General features: G+C 38.0%; 1 protein-coding gene across 2 annotated transcripts; it reads left to right on the top strand.

Annotated features, from left to right (window-relative positions):
• The first annotated feature begins 12,513 nt into the window (after nt 1-12,513).
• LOC148904852 (kappa-actitoxin-Avd4p-like) lies at nt 12,514-21,264 on the top strand. Of its 2 annotated transcripts, XM_089024868.1 has the most exons (4): nt 12,514-12,656; nt 13,938-14,031; nt 14,977-15,075; nt 20,933-21,264. In XM_089024868.1, exons 3-4 carry the CDS (start codon nt 15,006-15,008, stop codon nt 21,079-21,081), a joined length of 219 nt encoding a protein of 72 aa, XP_088880994.1. In that variant the 5' UTR covers nt 12,514-12,656; nt 13,938-14,031; nt 14,977-15,005; the 3' UTR covers nt 21,082-21,264. The 2 variants fall into 2 exon arrangements, with proteins under 2 accessions (XP_088880994.1, XP_088880995.1); XM_089024869.1 differs by lacking the exons at nt 12,514-12,656; nt 13,938-14,031 and adding an exon at nt 14,178-14,311.
• The last annotated feature ends 2,345 nt before the right edge of the window (nt 21,265-23,609 follow it).

The following is a 23,609-nucleotide window of genomic DNA, read 5'->3' on the forward strand; positions in this document are numbered from 1 at the left end:
AGCGATAAAAATAACTTTACCACTTATTTAAATCCCCCCATTAAAGCCCATAAGGTTCGGCTCATAAGTTGCTCTTTGTACAATTCTTGGTATAATTTAGTCAATGGTATGGTCACCGTGCATAAGGGATCTAACAATTATCAAAGCGTAATGCTACCCGATGGACATTACACGCCAATCACCCTTGCTAAGGAGCTCGCCAAGCGCGGTTATACTCTCACCACAGGGCTGCCGCACGAAATGACCTTCAAACATAATCTTCCTAACAATTTCTCGGTAACCCTAGGAAAAGCTGATGCATTAGGATCTTTACTAGGTGTCTCAGGCAAGGAAATTACCAACACAGCCATACCTGTGAAATGGAAAGTCGCATCCTCTTACGAAGTCTATTGCGACTTGGTTCATAGTTACAACAATGGAGGAAAGTCTTCTCTTATGTCCAAGTTTCTACCTCAGGGTAATCCATTTGACCTGGTAGAATACGCGCCCATTTCTTTGAGCTATGACTTGTCTAATTTGGTAGAAAGCATAAACATCACCATTAAAGTGGACGGAAAGACGGTGGATTTTAACGGACGCAAGATCAATCTTGTCCTATCCTTCGCTTGAATCAAATTCATATAATGGGCCGCGTAGAGGACAAACTTAAAAGGATTTACTACGGGCCTGAAGGCTATTGGAAAGGAGCGTCGGCCATCAAGAAACTCGCGACCGCGGCCAGGGTATCAGATGAAACGGCTAAGAACTGGTTAAATAAACAAACCCTCTGGCAGGTTTATCTTCCCGTGCCTAAGTACATTCCCAGACCCAGCTTCACCGTAAATGCCCCTAATGAAGTTCATCAGGCGGATTTGCTTTTCTTACCGCACGATAAGGTGAGAAGAAAGACCTATAGATACGCTTTGACCGTAGTCGATATCGCAAGCAGATACAAGGACGCCGAACCCATAACCAGCAAGGATTCTGGGGAAGTCGCAGAAGCCCTAGGTAGGATTTATAAGCGCGTCTTGAAATGGCCTAAGCTGCTGCAAGTGGATGCGGGGACGGAGTTCATGGGCGTGGTTACTAAGACCCTGAAAGACCACGACACTAAGATTAGGAGAGCCGAAGCTGAGTACCATAGGGGTCAGAGCATTGTCGAAAGATTCAATAAGACCTTGGCCGAGCGTCTCTTTGGGTACCAGTATTGGAAAGAGCTGGAAGATCCCTCCAAACGCAACAGGGAATGGACTCAGAGGCTCCCCCAGGTCGTCGCGGCTTTGAACAACGAGGCGGCCAGGGCTACGGGAATAAAACCCAAGGATGCCATAAAAACGAAACACGTGGAACACAAGTCCTACGTCAGAAGTTCAAGGGCGGTCGGACTGAAGGAAAAAAAGCTTCCCCGCGACATAGTGGTCTGATACCTCTATCAGCCGGGGGAACTCGAAGGTGGCAGTAAGAGAGCCACGGATCCTAACTGGTCTCTGGAAACGTATGAGATTTCGAAGTCCGTCACCAAGGAAGGGCAACCCGTGTTGTATTACCTAAATGGCCCAAGTCGCGGATTCGTCATGGAAGAGCTGCTCATAGTCCCCAAAGACTCAGAGTAGCGCAGCACCACGCGCCCGATTACACTCTAGGCATGTCAGTCTTACGTTGCCTCTACAATGCCCGCGTTTGTTGTTGATACGATCCACGGAGAACTGCTGATCATCATTCGGGTCAAACCTCCATAGTAGAGGTATGTTGCATTTGGCACACCGTGCCCCTTTCTTATAGACGTCGTCCACGCATAGGTCAAATTTTATCCCCGCATAGCGGGGATCTTTGCTCTTTTCTTCGTCGTGCCGCTTGTAGCGAAGGAGTTTCTTAGCAATGTTCTCCTTTGCTATGTCTTCTGGGGTGCGGTCGTAACGCATTTGTGGCCCCCAGCTTCTCTTCAACTGTTTTGCGTACTCCACACGGCTTACAGCGGTGTAGATAAGGTTGCTCCAACACAGCCGCTGGTCTATGATCCATAAGGTTTCTTTTATGGTAAGCCCCTGCGCGCTGTGGACTGTCATGCAGTAACCTAAGCGCCAATCTGGGTGGGAGGTAATTTTTTCCACCTTTTCTATGGGTACCCAGGCTTTATCATGTGTTACAGCATTTTGTAGTTGGATGTCGGTACCAGGTACCCAGACATCTCTTTTTTGCTTTCGGGTATCGTGGGGTTTGTAAGAAACAGGTACGGGATGTGTAGGGAAGCGCTCTCGGTGTATATTTAGCAAGTCTTTCTGTATGCGAGACTGTGATGCGCGTTTGCTGCTTAGCACCAAATCCTTTGGATGCCATGTGTGAAGGAAGTCCTCGTATTTCTTCGCTCGTACCCTCTTGCGTAGTATCTTGTTTTGTTCCGCGTCACTAAGGCCCCGAAGTTCTGCTTTCAGGTTTCTTATTTGATCCTTACTGCGGTAGTCGGTGTTAATTTCTTCAGAGTGGTCTACCATTTCTTTTAACCATTTATGGGGCATCTCTCCGGTTATTGGATGAGGCTGGCAAGGATCTCCGGCGAATATTACTTGACACTTTCCACGGAGGAATTCTACGAATTCTTTGAGGATTTCCAAAGGAACGGTGCAAATCTCATCCCAAAGTATCACCGGGGGTATGTCGTGGATGGCTTCTGGTACCCACTTTTGACCATTCCAGCGGAAGAAGCTGTGGTAGGTCTGCGCGTCGTAACCCATCTCCGTTAATTCTCTTTCCAGACGGTGCGTTGGCGTTAACACCTTTATCTTTGGAAAGAGTTCCAAAACCCTGGTAGTTTTACCACTGCCTCCCGTTCCGTAAAGGTAAGAGAAGCGTTGGTAAGAGATTGGGTCCGCAACCGACGGTAGAGGCTCCCCGGTTGGTTCCACGCTACCGTAAAGATGTTCTCCGTGATATTCTACACGGCCTCTCCATGCTTTTATCTCCTCATCTTTGACGCGCCATTGACCACTTTCTGCAAGTTCATCGGCAGTGTAGAACTCCTGCATCTTCTCTAACACTTCTGGCTTTACATACAAGGAATCCGTGGCTACGCGTGGGATGTCCTCTTTGTCAAACCGTAACAGCATTGCTAAGAGATTGATGTGCGCATATGCTAGCATGCTGGCACGCAGATGGTAATACTGTGGTCGATGGTCTTGGTAATAACACAGCGCATTCCATTTCTGTTCTTTTTGACCTTCTATGAAGTAGTCCCATTTCTCTACGGATACCATTGTTCCTTGGTCATGTGCACGTTTTATGAGGAAGCTTAGCTCACCGGCGTCTGTTATTAAGCGTCGCTGCATGTGTTTTTCGCCTTCTTTTGCGCCCTGTGTGAATTTACCTATGACCACACGCGCTGTGGGGTTGTGCTCTGGAAGCCATTGTGTAAAGGCGCTATGGCAGAGTATGGCTTCATGCGCTGTGTATTTTAAAAGCTTGCGCTCTTCGAGGAACTTCAGTAGGGGTATGGGTATCCATTCTTTCTCCTGCAGGTGCTTCCCATACCACGCGTAAATTATGGGATGTAAGTCTTTTGCTAACTCCCAGGTGGTCAGTCTGATGAACCCCGTTGCTGGGGCGTCGTAGTAACCCGGTAGTGACACCCTAAAGAATTGGGAGTCTGGATGTCCGTAACGGTCATAATACTCCTTACAATCCCCAAGGCCTTTGAAACTGGCGGGGTAACAGTGTTTCATATCCAACGACACGTACTCGTCTTCGTTGTACTCCATATTCCAAAGACCGCCGTGACCGTGTTCTACGCAAGCTTTGGAGATATCTTTGAACTCTTTTGGGGTAGGTTTCCAGCCGTTCCTTTTCTTCGCGGCTAAGAAGTCCAAGCTGCGAGAGCTGAGCACTTCGTCTGAAAAGTCCTCACCAAGGGTTTCGCAGGCGCTTTTAATGCGTTGATGTTCCACTTCTGGTCGGTATAAAGTACCATCTTGCGTCATGAATTGACATCCTTCTGAATCCATTAACCAAATAGAATTCTCATGAACTAATTCTGTCAATGGGGAATTCTTATAGACCTTTGTCTCCTTCTTTCTTGGGAACCTCAACTCCCTCCACGCGTGCGCGTTGTGTTGGTAAATGACTATGGGAGCACCTTTGCCTTCGTATTTATGCGTTCCTGGGTAAATAAAGCCGTCGGTGATATCTTTCACATGGATTCGCCTTCCTAACGTGGTTTCCAACTTCTTGATGTTTTCGATGGTTCCTCCAGTTTTACGAGTAGAATGCTCCCATTTCCTGATGGCTTCTCTTCTTTTTGGCGTAAGCTTACCACCCCGAGAGGAATCCTCGAAAAACTCCCTAACCAGCTTCCCAACGCAGTTACCAGGATGTCGCATTGGTTTAAGCTTCTTAACGTCCGGCTTCTTAATTTCGTATGCACCGTAGATGACCACGGTAACCGGGTAAGCGACCTCGTAGAAGAGCATGTCTATTCCCTCAAGTGCTCCCGGTCGTGTGTGCTTATTCAAAACGAACAGGTTCTGCTTACCAGACGCTCTGATAGGATTACGACCCTTTTCTATTATCCACTCACCGTCTAAGTACTTTACGAATGTCAACTCCAAACGGTAGTCACCGGCCGGCATTCTGTTGATTATCTTTTCAGCCATTTTGTGATTCATAGTTTTGTCTGTCTTTCCCTCCATAAATGTAGCGAAGACAAAGTCAGCGTCTGAGTTATCCATCACCTGATTTCCGAGCCTGCGCACAGTTTTGTTTTGAATGTCGTTGATGGTGGCCATGTATATCTAAGGAATATTTTAACCTCCGTTTGCGATACCAAAATACCTGTAAATCTGCTGTACCCGTCTTCGTAATTCTGGGGGTTAAACCCGTATATCTTTGGCATCGATCGCGAGTCCCCCTACCTGCTGCTCAATGAATGTTTATTTTAAATAGTACATTTATATGCATCTTTTCAATTTTATAGTGAACAAAATCCCAAACTGACCCATTACCCCCCTCTTCTTATTTAAGCAACTAGCTTCTAACCCCCCTCTACCCTACATTTAACTTTTGACCCCCCCCCCCCCTATTAATTTTAGATCCTCCCCCTCCCCCCCCTACCCCCCTCCCCCCCTCCCCCCTTCCCTTTAATTATTGCACAGTCCCTTAGTGGATTTTGCAGAGGTTTCATCGGCGCTCAGCTCGAGAAAAGAAAAAAAAAACCCCTAAAACAACAAAGTTAAAGAATGGCCTTTCAGGAATATGTGACGAAGATATTAACACATATATTATTATTCTGGCTGATCTTGCGCTTGTAGTAGGCTTACTAATACCGTAGAGTGGCAAGTAGTATAGTGTTATGCGGTCTACAAAAATTAGGAAAAATGCCGAGGCAAAAACAAAAGTTGCTTTTCGATTTAGGAAACACTAATTTTTGTAGCTGAACCTTTGGATTTTTTCAAAAGCCTCACGAATTTCCAAGAGAGTCAACCAAGATCGGTCCAATTTAGAGTTCAATCCCAGCAAAAATTTGCCTATTTTGACTAAAGCGGTTTTTCGACGAAACTAACCTTATTTGCGTCTATTTGTTAGCTAGCACTATCGATCCACAAAACATGAGCAAAATCGATTTTTAGACTGTTTCCACGATTTTTCGAATTTTGTTCGATTTTTACTGGACATTCAATCATAAATGCTTGATATCATTATTCTTTAACTTCTTCATAGACGAAAGGGCTTAATAATCCATGGGGGGTTCACTTGATTACATTACCCAATGGCATCTAAGTATTGACATGTCCTCGGTTTGATATAATAAAAATGGACGGCATGAAGAACCGATGTATAGGTTTTCTTTTCCATTCCGTTCATAAAGCACAAAGATGTTACATCGCGCAAACTGCTATGCTCATTTTGCATTTTGCATAACCGCAAACCGGTTGGCTCAGTTGGTTGAGCATCGGAACTTTCGTGCAGTAGGTCGTGGTTCGAGTCCCGGCCGGACCAACACTCAGGGTCTTAAAATAACTGAGGAGAAAGTGCTGCCTTTGTAATATCACCTGCAAATGGTTAGACTTTCAAGTGACCACTTTGAATGGCGGTCCCGTCTCTCCAACATCGGAGGGACGTAAAAGATCCACTGAGGACGTAAAGAAATCCTGGCAGAATCCTCATGCTTATAAATTAAATAAAAAGCAATTCCGTCATTCACAACTCAATGTAAAGCGCCTTTCATTATATCCATGTAGAAAGGGCGCTATATAAATCATAAGTCATCATTTCTAATTCAATTTAGCATAAACCTACTGGCATATTATTACGAATCCTGCAATGTGATTACCTAACGTACTCACTATCTATCCTGTGATAGACAGGGAGTAGCGAAAAATAAACAAGTGCATGGTGATCAAGTTTCGTCGAAATATCTGCTTGTTCTATAAAAAATCTTTAAAGGGGGACTAGCACGAAAATCATCCAAATCTTAATTCAGCTAAAACTTTACTGAAATAACCCTTAAAGGTCTAAAAATCACTGGTTAAAGTTTTTTCTGATTTTCGGATGGGAAGTATTGTATTTTAACGAATTTTTATAGGAGTCTGTGACGTCATACACTCAACACTAATCATCGTTCCATACATTTCTTTGTATTTTTTTATCAAAATATCTTCTAGTTTTATACTCAGCATTAAAGAAAAGATAGCATAAAATGATTCTATGCACAAGTTATGTACGTTAAGTCCCTACTCGGACATTTGGGCTTTATAGAAATAAAGTAAAACATGAAGCTATTTACAAAGTTATTTACTCTTCTCTTTCTCTCTCTTAATTCAGGCGGGGAGAAAGGAAACTCTGGCGATGTACATCGTTTCCTTTGATTCACCGCTGTCCATGATCGTGGACGAACAAAACCAGTTTTAAAACCGGTTTTTAACCGATTACATGTAGTGCGCATGACCAATTGTAACACAACGCCAGCGCCAGCGCCAAACATTGTTTGACAAGAACGGCAGTCAAAATCATGACAGCCTTGCTAATTTACGCCACCCATGCGCGGCAGAAATAACGTCCTACATCGGCAGTCTATTTTTTTCTCTCAACCAAAACAAAAGGGAAATAGGCTCTGCTGGCAGGGAACCACACGGATCGATATATTGCTCTTTATTTTTTAATGGTGACTCAATATTCATGTTACCTTGTCGTAAAAACCAAGGAAAAACAAAAAGGGTGCGATTGACTTAAATTAATAATTGAAAAATATAATTAGTTATTATACAATTAAATCAATAGTAAATATACAATCAATTTTACAATCAAGTGCTTTCATCGATGAAACATAAGAAATAATTTCATTCAAGAACTAAAATTATTTATGTCTTATCCAACTGAGTTCTTCTTGAAGCTGTTGTGCCTATATTTCTGCTAAAATTAGTTCGCACCTCAAGATTGATTGTTATCTATTTGATTAGTTGCTTGGCATACGATTCAATCTCAGACACGTACGAATAAAAACAAACATGCTTTGCTATGTTTCTTGTTTATTTTACTCTTGGTAGTTTTGGAAAATGCATAAAAAGTAGAATTGCCACAATCTATCACTGATGCATTTCATAGGCCTTTACATGTATTTCAAATATTAGTGGTCTTCTTCTTAGAGTTTGAGATGTGCAAATCTTTAATTAGTTTCTAGAAGAGAGGGTGGAAGGGCGTTCTGATCATTGGCGGCATGGCTGAGAAAGAAGACCATCTTCAATTTGCATTTCAAATTCAATATGGACTTGATGAATCCAGCTTACGAATAAAAATAAACATGTTTTATCTGAAAGCGGCTGTGGGGGAGACTAGTTTTGTCATGTTTCTTGTCTATTTTTTACTCTTGTTAGTTTTGGAAAATGTATGCACAGTCCAATAGATGTTTGAATTGTTATATAGCTTTAAAAAAATTTTCCGGTATAACTATATCCGATATAACGAACACTCTCATTGGTTGAAAGATGACCACGTGACACTAGTTAAATCTAAATATATCCCGACTGGGAAATAAGTTACTTATTTCCCGGTCGGGAAATAACTTGCACATGACAATAATCGTGAAAATAAACAAGTGCACGTGATCAGAACTTGAAAATCGTTGATGGCGTGATTTTTTGCGCCAATCACAAACAACAGAGCGGGAGCAGATATTTTGCTCGAATTTTCAGTACAAATGGAGCTCGAAGCGAAACAATAGAGTATTTCAAGTGTTTATACAGAGAAATTACGCTGAGACCTTTATTGAGAAAAAGGATTCGCAAAATACGAAAAAAGCGACTAAAATGCTGTTGCTAGTCTCCTCTCTTTGGTAGAGAAATACAAGACCGCATGTGAGTTGTATTTGTAAAATCATGGTCAGTTTTCGTGCACGATTTAGCTTGCTAAATAAAGTTCTTATTTCGTAAACTGACTTCTCAATATTTCTCAATTATTGCTATATAACAAAACACTTAATGTCTGGTCCCTCGGGAAATTAGTTAGTTTTGTTTGGCCAATGGCTGACCACAGATAAAAAAATGCAGATAAAAATATATCAGCCTCTTCGGACGATAACTGAGCCTCTTCGAACGATAATTGAGCTTCTTCGGAGGATAATTGAGCCTCTTCGGAGGATAATTCAGCCCCATAGTGGGATTGATAGTATCTCCTTAATACTTATACCAAATTATAGCACTTTGCACTGTTGTATTTTATGCCTTGTCGTTTTTAGTGCCTACTACTTAAGCAATAGAAAACTTTTTTCTCTGTGTTTACATAGCCTGATAGCAACACTCGGGGGGTTGGGGGAATTCTCGACAGTTACGCAAACCCTCGACTACATCTCGGGTTTGTATAACTGTCTCGAATTCTCCCAACCTCCCCTCGTGTTGCTATCAGGCTATGTAAACACGGAAAAAGTTTTCTATTGCTTAAGTAGTAGGCACTAAAAACGACAAGGCATAAAATACAACAGTGCAAAGTGCTATAATTTGGTATAAGTATTAAGGAGATACTATCAATCCCACTTTTATAAAATAAATACTAAGGGAAAACATTACCACTTGCAAGAAAATAAATCTTTATTTGGATTTGATTCTCATATCAAAATACAAATTCTCCATACATCACGAACTTCGATCGTTAGCCAATCAAAGTTCGTGTAATAAACGCCAAGGAGGCAAATGTGAAGCGAGAAAGAATAGCTAGCTATTTTAAACATTTATCATTCTAAAACTTTAAAACAAATACAAAGAAATGTCCAAAGATTGAATAGAAATCTTAATAAAAGATTTCAGAATTGATTATCTTTACGAAAGTGATCAAAAGTGGATAACAAGTGTCACTGTGAATGGAATTCTCGGTTGAAAGAAACGTAGTTTTGCTCAATTTGACAGCGAGAAAACATGGCAGCGAAGTTGATTGTTTCGTCTTGCCTCGAGAAGATACTTTGTGGAGCTGAAGAGCTATCGCTGGAAAAAGTTTGAAGCTGCTGACTGTTTCCTTGAAATACTGGTATTCTTTATCGGGCGGTGCATTTACATCATTAGAAAGCACGTCGCTGAACAACCGCAGCTGTCCTGACGAAGGACGTGTGTTGTAGCTCCTGAGGGAATTCTCTTTGCGGTGACCAACGAGAGATTGTCATGATATTACGATCAGAAAGACCTGCATGAGACCATAGGGTTATGCCTATGGCCCTGACACAAGTCAAAATTTGGAACTTCGTCTTCAAAATACATTTTTGGGGGCGTTTTTTTCCTCGAAAGAAACTGTAAATTTTTAATTTTTGAACTTGTACTGCGAAAACACGAAAGTTGTGACGTCACAACTGTGTTTACATATCCTCATGGAAACATGGCTATCAACCAATCACAGCGTGCGTACTATTTTATTTATTTTGTAAAAAGTAGTAGACACTATTGTCATCGGGTTGTGAAATTAACTCTGTCACGCGTATAAACTATCGAGTAAATAAACAAAGCATATTTTCATAACTTATACCTGTTAATCGCCAAACAGAATCACATATGAAGTAGAAGAGACCTCAAGGGAAAATTTATCTAGGTCTGGGAGAAGATTGTGGCTTTTTCATTGAGAAAACGAGGAAAACGTTCCTCAAAATATGATCGCCGTTTTGTTTCAGTCACGCAACAGTTGCACAAAATGAATCGGCATAACACAGGAAGCCCAAATTAATCAATATCAACATTTAATAAAAACCAATACCGAAACCTTTACTTTCAACATTTAAATTTTTTTCAGCAAACCCGCTATTTCAATTACCTACATATCCTTCATATATCTCATTAGTCAGCTACCAACTTCCATTCCTTTCCTGTATAACAATAATTTCTTATGGCAGTAGCCACATGCGCTTATTGAGCGTCTATTTTATTGGATTATTGATCAAGCCTCAATGTACGATCAATCGAACCCTCGAATAAAATTGCTTTAAAAAATCATGAAATGTCTTTTGAAGCTCAAACCTAAAAAGCTCGCGATGCATGGAAAGCAGATTCCTTAGCAATCTGTGTGGACAGAAAAAATGAACTGGGACCTATGCCTTGAAAAACTGACAAGAAACTAAGAGGCAGTCCGTGTAAGGATCGAGCAAAGCTGTAAATGACACAAAAATAGAATCGCCCTACCTCAACCTTTGCCTGAAGAAAGCCTACTATTGGGGTAGTCACTAGTACAACTTTTTTTGGGAAAAAATCTTTTTTCATCTTTTTGAGAAGTAAAAAACGAAGTTGGCCATTTAACGGGACACGATCGAGAACGTGAAATTAGTTAATTTCAAAATTCGCTCAAACAAAAACCAAAAGGTCTTTCGTAATCAAACTTTGAACGATTATTTTTGTGCCCTAAAACTGTTAGTTGAGTATTAAATTATATAATTTGAATAAATTGATAGGGAGATAATCTTCTCCGAACAAGGCATGTTTTGACGTTTGCAACCATGATTAATTTCAAGTTGTTATTTCATTTCTTACTCTATGACGTCACGTGAAAACGAAGAATAGAAGTGCAAAATAGCCGAAGTTCAAACAGCCCAAAACCAAGGTAGTAGATAGCTTGAGAACACTAAAAACCATTCATTTTCCCAGAAAGGTCACTTAATCTACTACCAACTTTTTCCGATTGGCACTTGCTTTGTGTTGTGAAGGAGCTTCTTTCTTACTTATTAACGGACCTATTTTAACGCTTTGTCACATCGATCGCACACTGAATACTTCATGTAAGAAATACAATACGATGATTTATGATTTATATAGCGCCCTTTAATTTCTATGTGGATATAATCAAATGGCGCTTTACAATGAGTTGTGAATGACAGATCGCTCTTAAGCAATTTACAAGCATGAGAGATGGTTAGTATGAAGTGTAGGCACTGAGGGTGGTCACTGCCAGGATTTCTTTACGTCCTCAGTGGATCTTTTACGTCCCTCCGATGTTGGAGAGACGGAACCGCCATTTAAAGTGGTCATCCGAGCCATTTGATAGTCTAACCATTTGCAGATGTAATTACAAAGGCAGCATTTTCTGCTCAGTTATTTTAAGACCCTGATTGGTTCGGCCGGGACTCGAACCACCACGACTTCCCGCACGAAAATCCGATGCTCATGAGCGAGCCGATTACAGATTAAATATACAAATGCTGTTCTTAGGCAAAAACTACATTGAATTCAACGTAGTTTTAAAGGTATAAAGCTCTGAATGTGGAAACTGCTATTGCCACATTCAGGCTTAAGCATTTGTCACGATACGTGAATGAATTAAGAGCGACTGTCTGTAAAAATCAAACATACGGCGGAAAGGCTCAAATTTTCGAATTCGCTCTACTTTTGGATTTTAGTAGTGCTTGATGAAGGAAGAAAATCTGTGTGGTTAGTTTTGAAAAATACTTTTTTGTTTTCGAGAAATAGGGAAAAATCGGTTTGAGCTCCAGGGACGATTTTCGCTGCCAAAAGATGGCTGAAAATTGCTTACTTTCGCTTGGTCCGTGTATCAAAACTATTAATCCAAATAGCCTTCTAATACTTTCTGCCAAAAGTACAACTCTTATTTGCTCAATTAAGAGTAGTTTCATAAAAATCGAACAACTCAGAATTATTTTACACAATAAAAAGCAATGGGCACTGAGTTACAATGCTGGTCAGTGCATCTCGAAAACTGCGAGTTTCCCTATGTGCCATCCTTCCAAATCTTATGAAATTATAGTCAACAACTATTGGGAAACTACTCTTTTGAAAAATGTATTTTTTATTTTGGGGAAATAATTGTGCGCTTTTTGCGAGAGCTTTTATTTTGACTCATTAAATATGCAGAAATCATTGTTTGGCGATTGCGTGACTAAAGACTTCTCGAAATAAATTCCCTTGAAACATCATTGTTTTTCAAATCTAGTCTATACAAATAAAAGAAAAAAATTAACATACTAACCTTCAACACGAAAAGGTCTTTTCCGTTGCTCCATTCATCGGAGTTATCGAGAAATTAGAATTGGCAACCGTGGCGTTGGCTTGTTTTATGCAACCGATTTCCGAAAATACCATCTATCAGTACCAGTCGACATGCACAGTTCGTGTTTCTTTACAAACAACTAGTCAGATTTCAATAAGAAATATACGGAATAGTATACTAAATTCGATTCCTACAGAGTCCAGTAGGTTATTCTAGCTTCACTGGTAAGTTGTTTAGTTGTTACAGTTGGCGCGAGAAAAGAGCGTACCGTAGTTTCTTCCGGTTCTGTCCATACCCTAGTGGTCTTGGAATTTTATGTATTATCTCTCTCTTGGTAGTTTTGGAAAAATAAACCCCAAAAATAAACCAAAAAAAAAAAAGAAAATAAACCTCATTTTGCATTTCAAATTCAATATGGACTCAGTTGTGAATCCAGCTTACCAGGAGTATTGTCAAAAATATGGAATAATTTCATATTTATAATAATATTCATATTTATAATAATATTCATGTTTATAATAATATTCTATAATTCTAGGAAGAATTCTACAAGAATTTTATGTTTGTATCAAGGGAAGGGTGACCAAAAAAGATGTTGTTTTAAAATCCAGAATACACAAAAGTCCCCCTCCCCACTGCCCCACGCTATCCCAGCCAAACATTATGAACGGTCTACTAGATACTACCATCATCGGTTTCATAGATTTTAGCTAGTGTAAAACTGGATTGAAAAGGGTAAATCAGATTTGCTTTTGCTGTTCGATCTTGTAATTACCTATGAATTTTTTCCCAAAATAATTTGTACAACTGTTCTAGCCCAATATTAGGCTTTCTTCAGTCAAAGTTTGAGAGGTAGGGCGATTTTTGGGTCATTTCCAACTTTGCTCGATCCTTGCACGGACTGCCTCTTAGTTTCTTGCCATTTCTTCAAGACATAGGTCCCTGTTGATTTTTTCTGTCCACATAGATTGTTAAAACAATCTTTCCAATCATCACGAGTTTTAGGTTTAAGCTTTAAAAGACATTTCATGAGGGTTCGATTGATCGTACATAGAGGCTTGATCAATAATCCAATAAAATGGAACTTAAAAGTAATGCCGCCGTGCAGAAACAAAAGGCTCGTTTTTTAAAAACGCGTGACACAGATTAATGAAACGCATGGTAAGTTTTATTTTAAACACTTTTTCTACCAGTGACAGTGGACTCCCTGTAAAAGATTGTAGCAAGCTGGATTCACAAAGTCCATATTGAATTTGAAATGGTCTTCTATCTCACCAAGCCGCCAACGATCAGAACGCCCTTCCTCTCTCTCTCTTCTAGAAACTAATTAAAGAATTGCATATCTCAAACCCTAAGAAGAAGACCACTAATATTTGAAATACATGCAAACCCTATGAAATACTATCCAAGATTCAGAGGGAAACAATATGTAACCCCACTGTTCACAAATAATTCAAACATCTATTGGATTGTCTGTGTGATAATTATCATTATTATTTTATTAGCATGTATCAATCACAGGCTCTATAAATAGCGAATTTAATTGCACATCAGACCATAATTCTATTGGAAGCACAAAAGCACAACTCGTCTATCAAGGTATGTCTCCAGCTACTTTTGTACACCTTTCTTCGTTCTTCTCAAGTTTTTAGGTCCAGAAACACAAATCAAAAATGCATCTGTTTTCAATACTCTGCGCGTTAAATCTAATTGTAATTGAATTGTTAGCGCGCAAATATAATGAACATTAGGCTAGTCATTCCAGAACAATTTATTCGAATTGGTCGCCATATTTCAATTCGGTGTAGCAGATATCAGAGTTACACTTTTTCAGATTTCAAACGATTGTTTTGGATTCGACGCATTCGGCAACGATAAAGTAAGTGATTAGAAACTAGTTAATGTTCAGCCACGCGTAACAATTCAAAAAACTTGTATTTTGCAACCATCACTCCCCGTACGGGGCTCTTCCGTGGAGCTCGCTCAACACACATTTCCACTACATTCTATATTTACAACACACAACTCTCAAACTCAAATGTCGATTCTTTACGGAGGGAGGAAATTCGGAGAACAACAACCCTCGTGGCAAGTGAGAAAATAACACATCAAACAAACTCAACTCACACATGATACAGTCTGAGCCAGGGCTCGAACCCGGAGCACCGCGGTAAGAGGCGAGCGATAAGCCACTACGCTACCCATGCCATAGAAATCCAGGCGTTGCCGGTCGAGGCTGACATTAGTTCACTGATTTTGATTACGTCTGACTCCTTTTTGATCCAAATCCAACAACAATGGTTAAAGGCAATGTAGTGCAACTATATATCTTCTTTTATTTGTAAATCAATGATTTTAAAATCTCTTGTGCTCAAAGCTTACTTAGGCAGTTGATTGTGATTCTCAGCATTCTCGTGCCCAGTTATCGTCGTTTCGTTCCTCCCCAAAGCCTCTTCGGCATTTGGTACGAGACAGAGGCTTGTCTGCGTATCACCTTATTTAATTTTACTGATTAAGTTCTGCAAAAAAAATTGAAATTTTCAGGACTACTTTGCAGTAAAGAAGCTTAAAGAATGGCCAAGAAAGTTCTTTTGTTATTGGTATTGTGCATGGCCTCGGTTTTCCTGTCGAATGGCGTGGAAGGTAAGGTTGGATTTGTAGCATCAGAACTAGTGTAAATATGGCCAGAAATTCTGAATAGTCCTGCGCAGTAGGTTCACTAGACCTTTAAAGACAAGCTTATGGATAAATACATTTGTTATATAGCTTTCAGGATACTTAAGCTTGGAGAGCACATTTTGCAGTCTGCTGCATTTTCCAAGCTTAACTATCATGAAAGGTTAATTAGCCGTACCATCAATCGCTTCGTATTGGATAAAACATATCCGAAGCATATCACGTCCAGCTCCGATGATGCAAAAAAGACCGTACGTGCAATAATTCCTTTCAAAGATCAAGGATCTGCAGATTTGGTTAGAAAACAATTGAAAAACCTAGCCAACAAAGTTTATATTAACATCCAACCTGTTTTTGTTAGCTGTTATATATATATGTATATATATATATACACTCGATTGCAGAAACGTTGTAGTATACATTTATACAAATATCTAATTTATTCAGTATATTTAATGATATGCAAAACAGAAAAATCGCTTTATTCGTTGTTTGTTTCATTCAATGACTGTCAAAATATTTTTTCTTGTCCATTAGATCGTACAGATTATAAATCAGTTGGTTTTAAGCATTGAAAATGGTTATTTTGTATTATGCATCTAATTAGATATACTGGATAAATTATATATTTGTATAAATGTATACTACAACGTTTCTGCAATCGAGTGTATATATATATATATATATATATACAGCGATATGCAGAAATTCTGACCCTTTTGTACATATGCAAGTATATCAAAAGTATATCCAGAAATCATGTGATCTCATCGCTGATATTTTTTTCGGGTTGCCTATCACTAGGACTTTCTGAAAAAAATATCAGAGATGGTATTCCATAATTTCCAATACACTTTTTATATACTTTTATGTATATACAAAAGGATCAGAATTTCTGCATATGTATATATATATATATATATATATACAGCGATATGCAGAAATTCTGATCCAACCAAGTATATAGTGCATAGCTATATCGGGTACATTTTGGGTAATAGACCCGCGGTATTTAAAGCTAAGTATCAAAGCGTTGGCTGGCGTACCGAGTGTTGTTTATAAACAGCGCTAAAGTCAAGAAGCGGGAACTATGTGCTCACTTTTTTATACCTCTACACTACTAGAAATAAATGTCATATTGTAATTAGTTTTATTGATGTAAAGTGAAACATTGGAAGTTTTGCAATTGGTTGAGTTAAAAATCAGTTCAGAAGTCGTTCTTCTTGGAAGTTTCGGTTGAGCTGCGCTCAATTCTGAACTCGTTCTTCGCTTATTTATATGTGCCCTTCTAAAACAATCAATCACTCCGATGACAGCAAAACCAAAACAGTCGGTAATATGACTTATGACAAGTGGCACAAAAATTGTTCATGAGCTACTCTGGATAGGATATTTTGCTTTATTCGTAGTCTACCGTGTTATTGTCATTGAGCATCAACTCAGTCAAATCTCAGTCGATGAACATGCTGAATACAATTTCTAGATAAACAGAGGTTATTCTTAATTAAGAGGCATATTCTTCCACTTCTCCTTTGATAACTTAGTGTTTCTATGTGGTTACTTTTTCTTTTATTCTCTCTCTCTCTCTCTCTCTCTCTCTCTCTTTTTGCTCAAGCTATTAAAAGCTTTGCATTTTTATGCAAAACAAGTTCACTCACGAGAGTGAAAGTTTGAATATTAATCACCATTGCATTAAAGCGTTTGTATTAATCAAAATTGCTTAAAATAAACAGCGGTTTATATTGAAAATAACGCCGACTGTCGAGTCCTAGGCAGGGCGAAAATTCTTTTTCTGGTTGGAACAAGCGGAGTTTGTTTTGAAAGGTAACTTATCTTTAAACAAAACGCCAGCCAACGCTTTGATACTATACTTTGAATCCCGCGAGTCCATTACCCATAATGCACCCGATATAGTTATATACTATATACTTGGCTGGATCAGAATTTCTGCATATCGCTGTGTCTATATGTATATATATATTCTATATTATGACAAAAGTGGTACAAAAATTGTTCATGGGCTACTCTGGATAGGATATTTTGCTTTATTCGTAGTCTACCGTGTTATTGTTGTTGAGCGTCAACTAAGTCAAATCTCAGTTGATGAACAGTCTGAACATAATTTCTAGATAAACGGAGATTATTCTTACTTAAGAGAGGCATATTCTTCCACTTCTCCTCTGATAACTTAGTGATTCTTTGTGGTTACTTTTTCTATTATTTCTCTCTCTCTCTCTCTTTTCGCTCATGCTATTAAAAGCTTCGTAATTTTATGCAAAACAAGTTTACTCACGAGAGTGGAAGTTTGAATATTAATCATAATTGCACTAAAGCCGTTTGTATTAATCAAAATTGTATAAAATAAACAGCGGTTTATATTGAAAATAACGCCGACTATTGAGTCCTAGGCAGGGTGAAAATTCTTTTTCTGGTTGGAACATGCGGAGTTTGTTTTGAAAGGTAACTTATCTTAAACAAAACGCCAGCCAACGCTTTAGTACTTTGAATCCCGCTTTGAATCCCGCGAGTCTATTACCCATAATGCACCCGATATAGTTATATACTATAAACTTGGTTGGATCTGAATTTCTGCATATCGCTGTATATATATATATATATATATATATATATATATATATATATATATATATACACACACTTGATTGCAGAAAGGTTGTAGTATACATTTATACAAATACCTAATTTATTCATTATATTTAATGATATGCAAAACAGAAAACTCGCTTTATTTATTATTTGTTTCATTCAATGAACGTTAAAATATTTTATTCTTGTGTTTTACATCCTACAGATTATAAATCATTTGGTTTTGAGGGTTAGAAAAGTAAAATTGCAATATGCATCTCATTAGGTATTGGTATAAATGTATAAATGTATACTACAACGTTTCTGCAATCGAGTGTGTATATATATATATAAACTTGTATAAACTTGAATATAGATGGTAGATCAACGATGAACTTCCAGTAGAAGGATTCCAAAGAACTCAACAGTCTGTTCTCTTCGTAGAAATATTCTAGTATATAAAAGTAAAAAGAGAAAACAGGTAACTTTTAACTGTTCCAAAAAAATGTATTTAACGTTTCGGTCGTTCGGCCTTCTTCAGAAAAAATAAAGATATATACAGCATAAAAAGTAAAGAATGAATAGCCAAACAACTAGTATTTAAAGGGCATAAGAACAAAAGGATGATGTAACCAGTAAATTCAGACGAAAAGCTTGGACCACGGGCTAAATCAGTCTTTTGTAAGATAATGAAATATAAAGAAACAAAAGTGAAAGGTATACATAAAGGCATTTGCAAAAATTATGGCCGCTTCCAATCTATATACGAGTATATCAAAAGCATATCAAAAATTATGGGATATCATCCCTGATTTTTTTTTTTTTTTTTTTGAGTTGTCTATCACCAGGGCTTTCTGAAAATAATATCAAGAAAGATATCCCGTTCTGTCTGATATACTTTTGATACACCTGCATGTCTATTTGAAACGGCCATAATTTTTGCAAATGGCTGTGTGTGTATATATATATATATATATATGTGTGTGTGTATATGTATATATATATATTTAGGTGTCCCCTATTAGTAGAGAGTTATCCCTCAGCTAGTTATTTTCTTGACACGTTTATAAAGTATCTATCTATCTATCTATCTATCTATCTATCTATCTAAGTAATATTTATCAAACTCATTAATAATTCATGAGGAAAACATAACAGAAATCACGACCGTGAAGAGTGTTGTAAATTTGATACAAAACTGTGCTCATTTGCATAAACGTTAAGTTGGATTTTCTTGGCCAGATTCACTTTAATTTTGAAAATTTTAATGAAACACAATTGAACTAACCTAGACGTTTGATAAGTCATATACAGTATTCGTGGCCGTGTTGTATCAGATATACAATCACTCGGCTACGCCTCATGGTTGTATATCTGATACAACACGACCACTCATACTGTATATATTACATATATGTGTATATTATATATGTGTGTATATGTAATATATACAATATGAGTGGCCGTGTTGTATCAGATATACAACCACGAGCCGAAGACGAGTGATTGTATATCTGATATAACACGGTCACTCATATTGTATATTACTTATGAAACGTCTAGGTGTATACATTTATGTTCTACTATAATTTTAAAGATAAAATTGAATTTGGCTAAGAAAATTGGAGTTAAAGTTTATGCAAATCAGGACGATTTTGTATCAGGTATACAACCTCCTCCACGGACAATGATTTCTATTGTGTTTTCCTCACTATTTATTCGAGAGTTTGATAATATTATATATAATTTATTGCAGGAAGGTTGTAGTACGTAGTACACATTTATAGAACTAGTCATTTCAGATTGAAAGTGAAGTGCTGTGGATTGATTTGTCCTTTTCCTTCATATTGTGTTATGGAAGAGTCAATATAGTAAAGTATTCGAAAAGGAAATTCTTTTAACTTGTTTCCATGGAAACAAGTAATAAACAGCAAGAATATAAGTTTATGTCATATCTTCAATAGTAGAATGTTTATACAATAACAAGTGAAATTATAATTGGAATAAAACAAATTCATAAACAAAAAAACAGACAAATTTATAATTTCAATTGATTTATCTCCCTCGTGAGAGAAAACATTAAATTACGTTGTTTTACAGCCCACAATTATAGAGCGTTTTCACGTGACGTCACAGCGGCCATTGTGGTGTACCAAAGCAATACATTTTCTATCCTCCGGGAATTGAACTCTATTCTTATGCTAAAACTATGCAGAAAGTTTATATTGTTTGGGACACCAATATGGCTGCCTTCTCAAGTGAGTGAAAACGCTTTATTAATTTTTCTATTTTTCATGGGCTAAATATATTGATATCGTAAAATCATCGAAAAAATAGACCTATAGAGCCGTTGGATTGATTTTTACTTGTGCACATTAATATTCAGTAAGTGTTTATTAGTAAAATGCAACAATCTTTGGATCATTTGTAGTATTTTTTATCGTATTTGACAATCCATATTACCGCGCTGAACAGTAACAAAATGTATAACAATTTGTTGTCCTCAAAGACGTTTGGCTCGAAGATACTGTACTGCTATCGAAAGCAAAAGGCGAAAAAACAGTGTTAGGCAAATAGCTTAGAGATATATGCTATTGATCTGGGGTTGCATGGCTTTCAAAAGCATTTAGATACATCTTGTCACCTTCGATTAGTATGTTATCTATAGTAGAACGACTCCATTCATGAATAGGACAGAACTGCGCACATAAAAGTGCCGACAAACTCATAAATGAATATTGCCTCCAACGAGAAATGTAACTGAACTGTTCATGACCTTGATGAATAGTTCCACGAATATATAGAACCGCATTGTTCGTATAAATGGACATTAGAAGCTCAAACACGTTGGTCGAACGAAGGAAGACCTTGAGGCTGTGCAGTGGTCATCTGTGCATAATGTAATAAAATAGACCGCTGCCCAAGTGTGTTGGGTGTGCATGTTACGGAACTGATGACGTAAAAATCCATTATCGCAAACGCATCCAGATTTTTTCTACCTGATGTGTCCAGTACCTCTCGTTCGTGTATGAACAGGATACCCTTCAAAATTAGTGTTGCTCCTCGCTTCGCTCGCAGCGAGGCTTTTTTTTCAAATAATTGAAATCATTTTAAAAGGTCGCCTGTGACGGAAGCTTTGGGTATTAAATGATTTTAATTATTTGAAAAAAAAGCGCTCCTTCCATCTATCATTATTGATGCATTTTCTTGATCATCTGGAATACTATTTCAATTTCAGTCAAGACCAGGGCTGCTGCATGCCGTTGTCAACCTGGCGGCCGGGAGGGGGATTATTGGTTTTGGAGAGGTTCCTGCCCGTCAGGATATGGCTACAGAAGTGTGTGCAAAATTGGCTGGGGGGATATTTGTTGTTTCCCAAGAACTTAATAACAGGTTATAGATAAACTGTAGTTAACTAAAATCTCAGTAGTTCAAAAAATGATAAATTGGTCAAATAAATAGTGATTAATTCAAAGATTAAAACTGAAATGTCTTCAGAGTGATAACTTAGTTGTAAACATGTTGTAATCATAAGGGAATGAACTACAAATAAAATCACAGGAACTCAAAGAGATAGAAGTTTTGTGCTTTGAATAATTAATATTAAGAGAGAATTCTTTTCGTATTCAAGCAGTGAGCGCCAAAAACTATTTTCTTGAAGAAAGGCTGTTGTACAAGGCTAAAATCTTGTTATTCAGAAAGTTTAACTGGTTTGGAAGTGGAGATGAATCAAAGTGTTAACCCAAAGCAAAAATTTTATTCGAAAATGAGGTTTAGGCCTTCATTTGCTTATTTCCCATATATTTTCTATGAAAAAACCTAACAAAGCAACATTCTAACACAAATGCAACAAAACATCTTTGTGCAATTGAAAATACCGCTTCAAACAGGCATTTTATCATATTATATTAGTTTCTAACTGCTTAAAAAAGGTTTTGAGTGTTAACCCAAAACGAAAATTGGGATCAAAACTCATACGAAAGTCTAGTTTTTGGCGGTTTTTTCCATTATTGCTCATTATTGAAAAAATTTTCCTCTTAATAAAAATGCATTTCAAGAGACGAAGGCAGCACATCAAATGTTGATTATTCTCTCCGACTCGTTACTTCCAGAGTGTTTCTGTTGCTTCCAGAGTGTTTCTTCATCACACAATTATAGAACAAGCTTTCTTTCAAGAAACAATAAATTCTTCACAGATCCGGAGAATTGAAGATAAGATTAAAAATACTTGTAAAGGAAATCGTATAAAAGCTTGGCTTATTTTGGGGAGTAAATGAATGAATATTTTCTTAATGAACAGCCCCCCGAATTGGAGGTAAAAATCAACACATTGATGTGCTGCCTTCGTCTCTTGAACTACATTTTTATTAATTTTAAGGGAGCATTCACAAAAACGTGTTGGGAAATATGGGAACTGATGAGAAATTATCCTTTGTGAAAAAAATTGGCAGGATCCCCTTCTTCCATTATAAAAATTTCAAGGACCCCACTAAATATAGAAACTTAATAATATGAGACACCCCCACTGTCCCCAAAACCTGGTACTAGACCTCAAATTCACTCTTCATCAATTAAATATTTAGTATATCATAGTAGAGTGCTTCTCATTTGATTTGAAAACGGTATAGCCCGTAACGTAGCTGTCAGTGTGTATATATCTATAGAAAAAATTCAATTGAACACTCATGCGAGAAACCCCCTAATTTAGACATTTCTAATTTCTTACTTTACCACAATCAGTTAGCCTGCCTACAGGCTCTACACAATCAGTAGTAAAGCCAGTCAGTGTCGAATCTTCTCACAATCCTTCTTCCCGATCTAGTAGCTGTTACACTATCTTCTTCTGTGACTTCATGTGTACATTTAAAGGGCCAGTCTCAGCGAAAAATGCGGATTTTTTAAACAAGCTGTGGAAATGTGTCTTAACACATATTCAGCCTTTATTGGCTTGTTTATTTATTTTTTTAGGGGTAGTAAAGTCGAATTTTTCGACTTCCATGCAAAAAAGTTTCGTTTTTCAGTCACGTGATCTTACGACGTCACACGTGTGTTGAGCTACAGTGTTGATCCTTCTTACTTCAATAGCTTGTATCGAAACATGTCTAGTACGGAGGAAAGTGATTCTTGCAATGTTAGCTCTAGTTTAAGTTATAGCAGTTCCGGTTCAGATGGATCTGAAATGCTCGATGATGAGGGGGAGGGAAATGTTATTCGACCATGGCGTTTTGAACCGGTGGGTCGAAGACGACGGGAAGCTGAAGGAAACAACTAAAACAGCAATGAAGACGATCAGCAGGAGCGACTTGAAAACAGTGAATGGTGAGAATTACTTTTTTTATAAATTTACTTTCACTTTCGCTCGATTAATTCATGAATTGATCGTCTTTACTTATTAGGTGTACCTGCGAAAATTGACAAATAATGGATAGAGCTGTAGAGTGTAAGTGTTGTCAGGAGATCGCCCAAGTTAAAGCGAAGCTTCGTGAGGCAGTCGAAGTGGATGGCTTGGAAGAGGAGCCGGCCTGTATTACCTACCATCCTGGCTTCCTAGCCGTTTGTACGAACCGATGGGTTCTTTAAGCGGCTTGGTATCAATACAGGCAGCATTACAGTGGTAATGCAGCTGAGGTTCCTCTTCATAAGCGGAATCGACATATTGCCTACCGGCAACTGGTTCGCTGGTGTTGGGGCATTCTGGGCAAAGAAATACGAGTTGCTCTCCCTTCATGCGCTGTCATGTGTATTAGAGCTCATTTTCCTCCCCTAGGTTTGGAAGAAGATTTTGTATTTACTGGTTTTAAATATGCAGATGAATAGTTGTGACTTGCATTTATGAAATATCTTTGATACGTATTTTTTTGATATATCGAATAAGCTTATTATATTTACTATTATACTAGAGTGGTTTTCATTAA

This window comes from Actinia tenebrosa, unplaced genomic scaffold (genome assembly GCF_029948245.1).
Source record: "Actinia tenebrosa isolate PJP-AT-01 unplaced genomic scaffold, QUT_ActTen_1.0 PGA_scaffold9__36_contigs__length_13948895, whole genome shotgun sequence".
In the NCBI taxonomy this organism is placed as follows: Eukaryota; Metazoa; Cnidaria; class Anthozoa; order Actiniaria; family Actiniidae; genus Actinia; species Actinia tenebrosa.